General features: G+C 41.4%; 1 protein-coding gene across 7 annotated transcripts in view; it reads right to left on the bottom strand.

Annotated features, from left to right (window-relative positions):
* FBLN2 (fibulin 2) overlaps positions 1-14,011 on the bottom strand; it is a 243,105-nt gene that overhangs the window by 61,369 nt on the left and 167,725 nt on the right. For all 7 annotated transcript variants that reach the window (XM_059715805.1, XM_059715804.1, XM_019495416.2 and 4 more), the window contains 2 exons: positions 5,693-5,804; positions 1,156-1,285 (listed from right to left, as the gene is read on the bottom strand). In XM_059715805.1, coding sequence (XP_059571788.1) covers positions 1,156-1,285; positions 5,693-5,804 — 242 coding nt within the window. The remainder of the gene's footprint in view (positions 1-1,155; positions 1,286-5,692; positions 5,805-14,011) is intronic.

Here is a 14,011-nt window from a genome sequence, read left to right on the forward strand (position 1 = left end):
AGTCTGTTACCCACGTGTATGAAAAATTTGCTGTTGGTACTTAAGGCTGTACCATTTTAAACTGATGGTACGCAATCTGTCAGAATTTGGGAACTGCTGTTCTACTGCCTAAGCTTATAATGTGGGAACAGGCACAATCTAGATAATAGTGCTTTACAGTGCACAGGAGAGACTGGCAGCAGAAACCTAAAAGTAGCACTTCTGACCTATTTCAGAAACTAAATTATTCCCTTAGATACAAAAGCTTCATTCATTCCTTTCTATGTTTCTGAAGGCAGAATTTTGTCCCCCATAAAATATGTGAAAACTAAATTATCCATTGAAATGTTAAGGTAATTAAAATATACACTATAAACTAGGTACACCTTCCTTGCCTATGAATAAAATTATCCTCAGGAATCTCTGATGTAGCAGAGCAGACAGAGATAATAATGTTTCCTGCTTAGACAACTGAAGTTACACCTGAGCCTAGGTATGCCTACATAAATCATACTAAGCTTTTAATGAGTATAATCTAAGGAAACCAGCATAACAAGTAAAAGGCCAAGTCTTCAACTGATGAAACCTGGTGTAAACTTAAATTACTTCAATACAGCTGGTCTGATTTAAACAAACCAAAATTGTGGTACTGATTTTTAATGTGAACCACCAGTTAATAGCCTTTCTTATGGATGAGGTAAAGTTCTCTAGTCATCTAAATATTTATTTCTCTAATCAAAAGCTTGTTTAACTGCTAAATTAAACTGAAATTTAACATCGTACCTAAGCAGACAAGTTGTTTAGTCATGGGCTTCTGCAGTTATATCATTGAGTCGGCTTTCTCCCATAATTTTCTAAAACCTACTATGCTATAACTATAAAACAAACCTGGATTTCTCAATTTTTCTAAATAGGGAATGCAGCAATAAAAACAGCAAGTTTCATCTTAAAAATGCAGACACAGACAACACAAATGACCATTATTACAAAGTTTCAAAGCACTGAATAAGCCCATCAGGCACAATTGAGCCTAAATGTAATACTTAGCTAAGGGTTATTTCCATGCCTTACTCAGGAAACTTTACAATTAACTAAGCTACATAGAACAAATATAAAGCATGTTATAAATGCGCAAAACTGAAAAACAAGCTTTGCAGTAGTACAACAGGGCCTTGCCTTATAAGAAGATCCTCCACAGGTATCACTTTCATCAGGTCCACACAAAACTCCTTCCTTGGCTGCAATCATGCCAGTAACACAGCTGTTTTCTTTTAAGTATGAGACACAACATTGCTTCTGAGCAATTCTGCAAAATGACAGAACAGGTCAGGCATTAGCTGGCATTCAAAAGACAGTGCCCATCAGGCTGTATGAAAGAACAGGCAGTGAGAATGAGTGTTATTGAAGTTGGGAAGATATACACATAGAAGAAAGAAGAATTAAGGAGTGTAAATTAGGTGAAATCCTGTCCCTACTGACAAAAGGAATTTTTCCATTGATCTTACTGCAGCCAGGATTTCATCCATTATATTCTACTTCATTTATGTTGGAAAACATGGTAAGACTCAAGAAATCCAGCCTGTTTATCTTGTCAAAGAGATGGTCTGATTTGATATCAGTCTATAAAAGTCTACCAGAGGAACCAAAATTTGAAAAGAAAGGACCTTTCAGTCCAGCAGACCAGAGGACTAACAAGAGCCTTTGACTAGAAGTTCAAATTCAGACTTGAAAGAAGATGCATGTTTTAATAATGAGGATAGTTATCTATCGAATCTTACACCTTACCAAGGCCTGTTACAGATTCTGGCACTTTTAAAAATCAAGCTGAATTTTCTTTTTTAAAGGCTATGTAAGAGATAAGTTTAAAGGATTACAATACTGCCTTTTGACCTCAGTGTATGAATCTGTCCATCACTATTTAGCAAAAACCATTAAGCAAAACCATTAAGCAAAACCATTAAGAATACAAATATGTATCTGTTGTATACTCATTTTGCAGTGATGTGGGAAAAGCATGGAAAAGACTTACTTTTTCCATACAGAACCACTCATTGGTGATAGTTAATTCTGGTACTAGTTACAGGTTATAATTCAAGTAGCTATCCTTAAAATGGTAGACCCAAGGGATGTAGCCTCCATCAACCCCAACCCCTAGCCTTATAAATATGTGCTGATTATAAGGCCTGGTGCTTTTTAACAACCAGTGGCTAAAAGCCAATTGGCTGTCCTTCACAGACATCAATTTCAAAGCAAAAAACTGTTGACAATTAGATATGTATAATTATTTCAATAAAAATGGTCTCCCAGGAAGCCAAGGCCCTTTCTTTTCTAAGCCAAAAAAGTTTCCAGATTGGGTTTTTTTCCCTTGATGCTTGGAAAAAAAATTGGAAGGAGAGGTTGTACAGTTCAGTGCAAACTAACGTGTGGCAATGGGACAATAACTTAGTTATGAGCAGTACACAGTTCATGTCAAAGGACACCTAGGTCAGTCTGAAGTTAACGCTACATGCTGGACACTATGAATATGGTCACTAATTTTACAATGGTTTCCCCCCTTTTTGTGCTTTTTTTCCTAAGGACATTTTTTTTCCAGTTCCAGTAAGAATTGCCAACTACAAAAACACAGTTGTTTATTTTAAATGTGAATGGCTCATTGTAATGAGGTGCATGACTCAGGGGCTGAAGCCCAGCTGCAGGGGTTTAGAGAGAGGAGTTTGCCTGCTTAGGAGCCTGGGGATCCCCCTAGGGGGAAGCTAAAGGCTCCTCAAGAGGGTAGCAAGGGTAGAGAGGAGGCGGGTAAGCACTGAGCTAGGAGTTTGCCCCTCTTCCAAGGTCTGGAGAAAGACTGTAAGTTTTGCTTTTGTTATTGTTATTGCTTTTGTATGTTACTGCTTGACTTGTTTGCTTTGGGATCAAGCATTCTCCCTGTAAAATAAATGGAGTGGAACTGAGAACTGACTCGACTTTGAGCAAATTGGCTACATTAAAGGCCATTAAAGACCTGTTACTGTCTTTAATGGCCACTAATTTAATTTTTATTGACATCACAAGGCATTTGAAATGTCTGGTAAAAATTAAAGTCATTGATGATTATTAAGGCTCTTCAAAAGAGGACAGAAAAACCAAGACTGGATGGAATATTGTTTTTTTGGATGTCAAGCACCAACAATCCAAAACCTATTAGCTGTTATTAAGACTGCGGTCTCCATGGATTCAGAATACTGTGGAAGGTTACACTTTGGTGTGAGAAGTTCCTTTCTCCTACAGAACAGACAAAGGAAATACATTTTTCTAGGTGGCATAATTTGTTTATACTTGTAACTTTAAGATGTCAAAGTGACTGTTCCACTGTCCATGCTGAGCCCAAAACATTTAGACTACATAATTTTGTTTCCAGTCCAAAACATGCTCTAGGCAGGCCAGGTAACCAGACTATTGCTTCAAATGGAGCTGAGGCTCTATCTACACCAAAAAAAAGTTTCATGCTCATACAACATCAATTTATTAATCTGTTGGAACCAACATAGACATACTGCAGTTGTACAAAGCAGGACTGAGACCAGGGCAACTTAATGCAGTAATATGCTCAAGTATATCCCTACATTGTTTGGGTAATGTGCATCTCATTTAGTGGTTTGCATTAGTTTGACTGCACTGATATGGTCATTCCAGTGCTTATGTCCTGGAACTAATCAGAACTCTGCTCTAGTAATCATTTCTTGTTAATTAATCTCTGTTCTCAACAGAACAAGTACATCTATAACATTAAATGAGAAAAATCAAAACTGGCTAAAACATTCTAAATATTTTAGATGATTTATTTTGCTAGATGATATTGCAAGGGTTGGATGGAGGGTGAAACAGAGTAAGAAATGACACTGTAGTTTGCAGGGGAGAGGGTTAATTAGTGGCTTCTGGACATAATGAAAAAAAACCTCACCAGACCCCTGGCACAGCTAAGCAGCCTGTTTGAGAAGGATGTTTCACTTCACACATCATTCACAACTTACTGTACAAATCCAGAAAGTTATGCAAACTTTATACTAATCCTAAAGAATATATAAAGGCTAGGGTTAGTCTATAAAAGTAATCTCTATTACCATATTTGCCATTCTCCATCAACAGCAGTTGTTTCATCATAGGCCAAACAAAGTAATGCCTGGCAGATGCATTCATAAGACATGTCCAAGGAAAACTCAGGTGCTGCAGGAAGTTATTTCAGTGATTTAGTTAGCAGCAATCTCACCTTTAAGTCTGTTCTGCTCTAATGCCTCAGGATAGTACAATACATTTCTGGGCATTCTTGGATGGTTTCAGTTGGCACAAACTGGTACACTTCCAAGTTCTGTGGATTTCAATATAGCTACACTGATTTAGTTCTGGCTCTAATCTTCAGATGTGATGTAAGAAATCAAGTGTTTCTTTGGTCACTTGCAAAAGTCTAGGTGTTAATAATTTGTTATTCTAGAAAAAACAGTTGTTAATCAAGACAGTTTATTTCCATTCTATACCATATGATTACCAAAGGAGCTTAGTTACTTGCATGTTTGCAGGTAGTTAATTAATCAGTTACTTGTCAGTATTTTGCCAAAGCATATAGTGCATCAAAATACATATACCTGCATTATGCAGGTGGAAACATGTTTTAATATCTCCTAAAAGGGATAATGGATTTCCTGTTTATGTTTTCCTATTGCACATATCACCAATTTACAGAGAGAGTTCTGAACCATTAAAGCTTGTGAGCAGGTGTAATGAGAGTGAGCTTGTAGATGCACAAGCATATAGATCCTTTGATTGTAGTCTCTGTTCATGTAAGTCTCATGAGATCAGTTTAGTGTGATACACTGGGATTTAGCATTTAGGACTAAATTCAGCCTTGCCATATGCAGCTAGAACTCATTAATGGATTACTGGATTTCCACCTGTATACAAGCCCAGGGCTAAAATTGCCCTTATGTTTTCCAGTTCATGTATTTGAGATGTGCAAATTACACTGCACTAAAATTCAGACTGGTTTTTAAATGTACATCCAGTGGATTACAATAACATATTTCTTCTTGATCTATCCCAGCATCAGTTCAGAACCAAGACCAGCACCTTAAAATGCTGAAACAGCATTTAAAGGAAGTCATTCGGTTTGCATTATTGTATTTGACATTCATTATTATTTTATTTCCAGTTCTGTCTAAAGCCCCTTTTTCAGGCTCAAATGGTTGAGGTGGTATTACATGGAGTTTGTGTAACAGGGAGAACATGTTAGTCTACTCTTTTCTTTGTAACTAGGCTATATTGGGGTTAGACTTCAACAGCTTCATGCACTTACTCTATAAATTCCCTTGGATACCCTACGAATCCCAGTGAATGAGTGCCAGAACCTGACTTTTGGATTAATTGTCAAGTTTGCCCACTAATGAAGAGGAAAATGATTTAATATTTGTCAAACAGAGCTGTGAGGAATACTTATCTACTCTGTCCTACCAGACTGAACTCCACAGATCTTGGAAGCAAAATGTGTTTTGTTCTGGTACCATAGTAAGAAGAAATCTTTAAAAAGCATAAGTTTATATTAGATTCCATGCAGTTTTTAAGAAAAAATCTCCCCATTCTCTCCTGACCCACTGATAGTTAGCCAACAATACAATCTGGAGAATGGACCAATTCCCAGTTTCCTGGGAGGTGGACAATTCATGCAGCCCTTTGACTTACATACCTGCAAATATCTCCATCAGTCCCACTTATGGGGATTTCCATGCATTCCCCATTGTCTATAGCCCACTGTTGTCCAGCTGCACAGCAAGTTTCAATTAAGTCCTTGGTGGAACCTGAATAAATTATAGAGAAGGAATGGTTTTGTGAGGAGCAGGTTTTTGTTTTTAACTGAAAACAGGCTACAAATAAGAACATTTTAAAGATCTTGTTGCGTCTTTGCACAGCTTGAAAAATCATTTGGTTTTTCAGCATGTAGAAAGCTACAGTGAAACAGCAGACTTCATTCTAAAGATAAAATAGTATAGTTAGTTTTCTGAGCTGAGCTGACCCACTACACTTAAAACAGAAGCTAGGACTTGGATCAATTTTCTTATGTTTTTAAAGATCTAAAGCTATCAGTTTTAAAGCACCCAAGATTTAACCAAAGGCTAGGCTTAAACATGCCACTGAAAAGCTAAACCCTTGGCAGTGATCATTCCAGAGTTATACCACAGTAAACAAAATAAAGTGCAAACACTTGCTTTTAGTGGTTCTGCATAAAAATGCATCTCCATTATCAAACAAAAATATTTACTAGTATTTGTATACAAGGTATATGTAGAGTTTATGTGATGGATATTTGGGGAGGATAGAAACACGTAATCTCCAAGCAGATTTAGGTTCTGACTTGTTCAATAAGTAATATAGTTGTATTACACTAGCAAGGAAAGCATAAAGAATCTTGTGGTAACACCCCCTATTCCTGGACTGAAAAGACAAAGAAAATGGTGAAGCTACCCTTATAGGAGATGGCTTGACATAGTGGAAAACATTACTTTTTTACGGAAACAAAGATGACAAAGGAAGTTTTAAATGAAGAAAAAGTAATTTTTTTAAGTAAATCCATTTAAGACCACAATAAACATCAGCTTCATCTTATTTATTCCATACAGGCTTATCTGTGGCCAAAATGCTGAATTGTAATGAGGAATCCGCTTATTAGTTGGGCTAACATGTTAGAAAGATTATTAAAATTCATGAGCATAAACTCTCTATTACAAATATACATCAGCACATGCATGCCTCAGGGTGGTTGTGTTCCTCTGACATTAAAAATAGGGCTGAAGTTTAATGTACAAGTGATAACAAACTTTTTTTTGTCATGGTCTCCCAGTGCTTACAGGGTTTAACACAGGTTTTGTCTGGAAGATTTGGACTGATGCAGTGCTAAGCAATTGTTTCCATAAAATGGATTAAACCAGTGGTTCTCAACCTTTTCTGTATCAGGACCCATTAGTAAACACTGATGGCCAGTACTGACCCAGTAAATAGTAAGGTAGACAACACAAGTATTTTGCCCAAAAAATACTTATTACACACTATAAGTTAAAGCAGCTCAACAGTCTTAATTTTAAAGGCAGAAATCAATATCAATAGGAACACATTAAGAGCAATATCAACATGTGGCCTCCCATTACTCCCAAGTGACATTCATCATTGTGCAACTTGAAAAAAGATCATAAACTGATCTGCTGGTACCCCTCACTCCTAACCTGCAGTCCTCTGGCCCTGCTGGGGCCCTCATTTCTAAGCTGCTGCCCCCAGTGTGTGGGGCCAGGGGATGAGTAAATGGAGCAGGGGCACATGTGTGTGGGGCATGGGGAGGCACATGTTCCCCTAGATATGTGTGCTTACAGCAGGCACAGGGCTGTGGCTTGGCTGGACCAGCAAAGGCTGATGATGGCACTGCTCACCACCTCCCCTCCTCTCTGGGGTAATGGCCTGAGGGGAGTGGTGGCAGTGGCTGGACCATGGCAGCAGGGAAGAATCAGGGCCCAGTGTATAAGCAGCTGGCAGCAGGAGGAAATAAGGGCAGCATGCATCCCCCCCGTCTGTTATTCCTGATGCTGCTGGCAGTGTGGCTGAAGGGAGTCCTGACAATGGCAGCTGCAGCAATGAGTCTCACTGCTCTATTCCACCCTCCTGGGACCTGCCTGCTGGGCCTTGGAGGTGGATTCTGCCCATGCCATTCCAGCCAGATTGCAGTCCCATACCTTCTGTGGGTGCACAAATCTGGGACCAGCGCATGCCCCCCTGTGACCTCCCGACATGTTGTCTGTGTCCCCCCCACCCCCCTGATGCATTGTCTCTACCCTCCCACCCGCTGCCCCATAGACTTACCTGTAGGGAGCTGCTCTCCATACTGCCTGGCTGCCTAATTGCCCTCCTCCTGCTCCCCCCAGCTCCAAGTACCCTCTTGCAGACTGGAACTCTGTCTGCCTGCAAGGGGAAAACCTATGGTCTCCTACATTTTTCTCCTTTAAAGGAGAAAATCTGTTTTTTCCACACTGCTCCATGGCAAACGGGAAATCCAGATCCCTTTTTTCTTTTAGTGTGCACAGTGTTAACATATGATGAAGCACAAGCAGCATCTATTTTTTCAAAAATGTATGCAAAATATGGCAGAAAAGGTTCCTTGGATGAATTTGATATCTTTTATTAGACCAAACCAAAAGGTTGGAGAATAGTTATTAAGCAAGCTTTCGAGTTCAAAAACCCTTTGTCAGGCTAAGGAAGTTTCAGCAGTTGGTGTGTGCTCTTCCTGGATGGAATGAAAAGTAAAGAAGCCAGGGGCTGGGCTGGGGAGTCAGTTGCCAGGCAGATTATAATGTATCAAAAATCCAATGTCTATGTTTAGTCCATGATCTCTAGTATCCAGAAGGTTGATGAAATGGACCTCATAGGCTCGTCTCTGGGAAGTGGTGTGTAAATTTCCCTTGAGGACCAGGACTGAGAGATTGGAGAGAGAGTGGCCCTCCTGTGAGAAATGTGCCCCCACCGGTAATTGGGTATTTCTGTCTTTGATAGATTTCTGGTGTGCGTTCATTCTGGTGCGCAGTTGTTGTTTGGTCTCTCCTACGTATTTTCCATCTGGGCATTTGGTGCATTGGATGAGATATATTACATTTCTGGAGGTGTAGCTGTAAGATCCTGGGATGCGAGATGATCCCGATGAGAGGAAAAAGAGGGAAAGGGGCCAGGAGGTTTCCTTGGCTAACCAGAGAAATCCAGGGCAGCTTAAGGGCCAAAAGGGGAGCACATAAAAAGTGGAAACAGGGAGAAATCACCAAAGACGAATATACCTCCTCTGCTCGCACTTGTAGGGAGGCAGTTAGAGGGGCCAAAGCCACCATGGAGCTGAGGATGGCAACCCAAGTAAAGGACAACTAGAAATTGTTTTTTAGATATATAGGGAGTAAAAGGAAGGCCCAGGGAGGAATAGGACCCCTGCTAAATGGGCAGAAACAATTGGTGACGGACAGGGGGGACAAGGCTGAACTCCTCAACAAGTTCTTTGCCTCAGTGTTCCTAAATGAGGGGCACGACAAGTCTCTCACTGGGGTTGTAGAGAGGCAGCAGAAAGGCGCCAGACTTCCATGCATAGACCCTGAGATGGTGCAGAGTCACTTGGAAGAACTGGATGCCTTTAAGTCAGCAGGCCCGGATGAGCTCCATCCGAGGGTGCTGAAGGCACTGGTCGATATCATTGCAGAGCCACTGGCGGGAATATTTGAACGCTCGTGGCGCACGGGCCAAGTCCCGGAGGACTGGAAAAGGGCCAATGTGGTCCCTATTGTCAAAAAGGGGAGGAAGGAGGACCCGGGCAACTATAGGCCAGTCAGTCTCACCTCCATCTTCAGCAAAATCTTTGAAAAAATGATGAAGGCTCACATTTGCGAGAGCCCGGCAGGACAAATTATGCTGAGGGGAAATCAGCACAGGTTCGTAGCAGGCAGATCATGCCTAACTAATCTAGTCTCTTTTTATGACCAGGTTACGAAATGCCTGGACACAGGAGGAGGGGTGGATGTCGTATACTTAGACTTCAGGAAGGCCTTCGATACGGTATCCCACCCCATACTGGTGAACAAGTTAAGAGGCTGTGACTTGGATGACTACACAGTCCAGTGGGTGGCGAATTGGCTAGAGGGTCGCACCCAGAGTCGTGGTGGATGGGTCGGTATCGACCTGGAAGGGTGTGGGCAGTGGGGTCCTGCAGGGCTCGGTCCTGGGACCGATACTCTTTAATGTCTTCATCAGCGACTTGGACGAGGGAGTGAAATGTACTCTGTCCAAGTTTGCAGATGACATAAAACTATGGGGATAAGTGGACATGCCGGAGGGCAGGGAACAGCTGCAAGCAGATCTGGATAGGTTGGACAAGTGGGCAGAAAACAACAGAATGCAATTCAACAAGGAGAAATGCAAAGTGCTGCACCTAGGGAGGAAAAATGTCCAGCACACCTACAGCCTAGGGAATGACCTGCTGGGTGGCATGGAAGTGGAAAGGGATCTTGGAGTCCTAGTGGACTCCAAGATGAACATGAGTCGGCAGTGTGATGAAGCCATCAGAAAAGCCAATGGCACTTTATCGTGCATCAGCAGATGCATGACAAATAGATCCAAGGAGGTGATACTTCCCCTCTATCGGGCGCTGGTCAGACCGCAGTTGGAGTACTGCGTGCAATTCTGGGCACCGCACTTCAAGAGGGATGTGGATAACCTGGAGAGAATCCAGAGAAGGGCCACTCGTATGGTTAAGGGCTTGCAGACCAAGCCCTACGAGGAGAGACTAGAGAACCTGGACTTATTCAGCCTCCGCAAGAGAAGGTTGAGAGGCGACCTTGTGCCTGCCTATAAGTTCATCACGGGGGCACAGAAGGGAATTGGTGAGGTTTTATTCACCAAGGCGCCCCCGGGGGTTACAAGAAATAATGGCCACAAGCTAGCAGAGAGCAGATTTAGATTGGACATTAGGAAGAACTTCTTCACAGTTCGAGTGGCCAAGGTCTGGAATGGGTTCCCAAGGGAGGTGGTGCTCTCCCCTACCCTGGGGGTCTTCAAGAGGAGGTTACATAGGCATCTAGCTGGGGTCATCTAGACCCAGCACTCTTTCCTGCCTATGCAGGGGGTCAGACTCGATGATCTATTGAGGTCCCTTCCGATCCTAACATCTATGAATCTAGGATGCTGATGGCTCTGTTGTGGGGTGTAGTAATTGTTGGGGTGGTGGAGATGTGTTGGCAGGTTTTGCATTTCTTGTCATGGCACGGTCTGGATCCTTTTGGTGTGTTCTGGGCTTGAGGAAGTTTGGTTCTAGTGATGAGGTTGGCTAGGTTCGGTGCTTGTTTGAAGGCTAGGATGGGTGGCTCTGAGAATAGGGTCGCAATTTTTGAGGATTTTTTTTGAGGAGTTTTGTACAAGACACTACAGACTTTCTACGGAAACATAAAAACATATACCACCTTCCCAGCAACACACTCCTAGCCACCATGGACGTTACCAGCCTATATACCAACATCCTGCACCAGGATGGCATCCAAGCCTGCCTTACATATCTACAGGAACAAAATTACAACTCAGAATACAGGCCCAAAGATATTACTCAGCTTATACACTTGATCCTCACACACAACAATTTCACTTTTAATAATCAACACTTCCTTCAGATCATGGGAACAGCTATGGGCACTAAAATGGCTCCACAGTATGCCAACCTTTTTATGAGCCACCTGGAAGAAGACTTCCTCAAGAACTGCACCATCAAACCCTTGCTATACTTAAGATACATCGATGACATCTTCATCATTTGGACTGAAAACCTACAATCTCTGATTGAGTTCCATCAGAAATTCAACAATCACCATCCTTCCATCCAACTTTCTTTAGAATATTCCAGCACCAACATCTCCTTTTTAGATACAATGATCAGTATCCAGAAGGGTAAAATACAGACCACAGTATACAAGAAACCCACAGACCAACATACATATCTGCACAGAACCAGCAATCACCCTAAACACACCAAAAAAGCTGTGATATACAGCCAAGCCCTCAGATACCACCGTATTTGTACTGAAGAGAACACCCGGGATCACCACCTCACCAATCTTAAAAAGGCTTTCACCCAGCAAGGACACTCGTCCAGAGAGATAGATCGCACGTTTGAAAGAGCCACCCAGATACCACGTGAAGAACTGCTGCAGTACAGAAGAAACCCCCCCACAAATCGCACACCACTGGTGATGATATATCACCCCTCCCTTGAACCTGTACAGAAAATCCTCAAAAAATTGCAACCCATACTAGAAAGAGACCCTATTCTTAAAAAGATCTTCCCAGAGCCACCCATCCTAGCCTTCAAACAGGCATCGAACCTCACTAACCTCATCACCAGAAGCAAACTTCCTCAAGCCCAGAACACACCGAAAGGATCCAGACTGTGCCTTGACAAGAAATGCAAAACCTGCCAACACATCTCCACCACCCCCACTATTACTACACCCCACAACAGAGCCATCAGCATCCCAGGATCTTACAGCTACACCTCCAGAAATGTAATATAGCTCATCCAATGCACCAAATGCCCAGATGGAAAATACATAGGAGAGACCAAACAACAACTGCGCACCAGAATGAACGCACACCGGAAATCTATCAAAGACAGAAATACCCAATTACCGGTGGGGGCACATTTCTCACAGGAGGGCCACTCTCTCTCCAATCTCTCAGTTCTGATCCTCAAGGGAAACTTACACAACACTTCCCAGAGACGAGCCTATGAGCTCCATTTCATCAACCTCCTGGATACTAGAGATCAGGGACTAAACGTAGACATTGGATTTTTGATACATTATAATCTGCCTGGCAACTGACTCCCCAGCCCAGCCCCTGGCTTCTTTACTTTTCTTTCCATCCAGGAAGAGCACACACCAACTGCTGAAACTTCCTTAGCCTGACGAAGGGTTTTTGAACTTGAAAGCTTGCTTAATAACTATTCTCCAACTATTTGGGTTGGTCTAATAAAAGTATATCAAGTTCACCCAAGGAACCTTGTCTGCCTATGTCCTTAGACCAACACAGCTACAACCTACACCCCTGCAAAATATGGTTCATTTTTAAAGTTTGTTTGTGACCCTTTCCTATATTCTTGTGACCCACATTTGGGTCATGACCCATAGGTTGAGAAATACTGGATTAAACAATTTGCTCTTGATATTTGCTTAGAATACAATCTGAGGCTTGAATATGATGCTTTAGTCGCTTTAAACCACAATAAAAACGCCCTCAGAGACAAAACTGAGTCTGCTTATTAGCTTATGTAAAATACAAGTGCTAAGATGTAGTAAAAATGATGGAAATGTGGAATTTTATACATAATTTTATACCTTCTCCCTAGTGGATGAACACTGCAGCAGTAAACATTCAAGAATAAGTGTAATACAATGTATGCTAGCAAATTAGGTCAACATTTTATAAAATGTACTTTTTTTAGGATATTTTACATTATGTCTCTTCAGTATCTAGATTGTGACTGGGGACTCGTCATGCTACCTTATTGCAAACAGTAATCAAGCATATTAATACTTAACTTCCAAGCTGATGCTGGATTGTACAGCTTGGAATCTAAAAGCTTAACCCCTTAGCCCCTAATGGCCAATAGTATGCCTCAGTTACTACAGTGTTTTCATCACCAATACAGTATAACCCCTAATAATCAGGAATGGGAATAAGCAGGCCTGTTCCTAATTAGCTGTCCTACCCTGGATAGGTCAGCACCAATAGAGAGTACTTCTGATGTGTGACTAGCTTTGGAACTGCTTTAGTAAGGAAAGTTACTTGCCAAATGCCTTTTGAGGATTTTTTTTTGAAGTTTTTCAAGCTTAAAATATAAGGGCTATAGTGGTATAATTTTATATAACTGAGAAGCACACTAATAAACATTGCAAAAGCAACACACAGGAACAAAGAGCGGTTCCATATGAAAAGTGACGATGGAATTTATCCAGCCCAAGTTATAGTAAAGCTTGACATCATCTGGTTAACTAATGATACCCAAATTATTTTTAAAGAATTGTGCCAATTACTTGCTTCATTCCCACGTGGATTCATAATGCTTTCTACATTTTATTAAGTTGGCCAAAGTCTGGCGTTGGGTGATTGTTTGATGTTACCAACATAACGAAACAAGAAGAAAGCATTCTGAAGTTGCATCTGAGGCCTGACCTAAGTGAGATCCATAGATGGTAACACACTACTAAAATTGATCACTAGGTCTCTGAGCACCATCTTAAAAAGTTAAGGGATGCATTTGTTAAAAACCACTTTTCTTTACCAATACTGATGTGACAGATGCTTGTACAGAGGGAGGGAAACTGACTTCTTGCTCTAAAAGGGAATAACAGGCAAAATTGTTGTAATAGAATCAGAATTGCTGTAAAAGTCTCGTAAAGGATCTCAGACTAAAATTGTAAAACTGAACTATTGCTTAATTACATAT

Source organism: Alligator mississippiensis, chromosome 12, assembly GCF_030867095.1.
Source record: "Alligator mississippiensis isolate rAllMis1 chromosome 12, rAllMis1, whole genome shotgun sequence".
NCBI lineage: Eukaryota > Metazoa > Chordata > Crocodylia > Alligatoridae > Alligator > Alligator mississippiensis.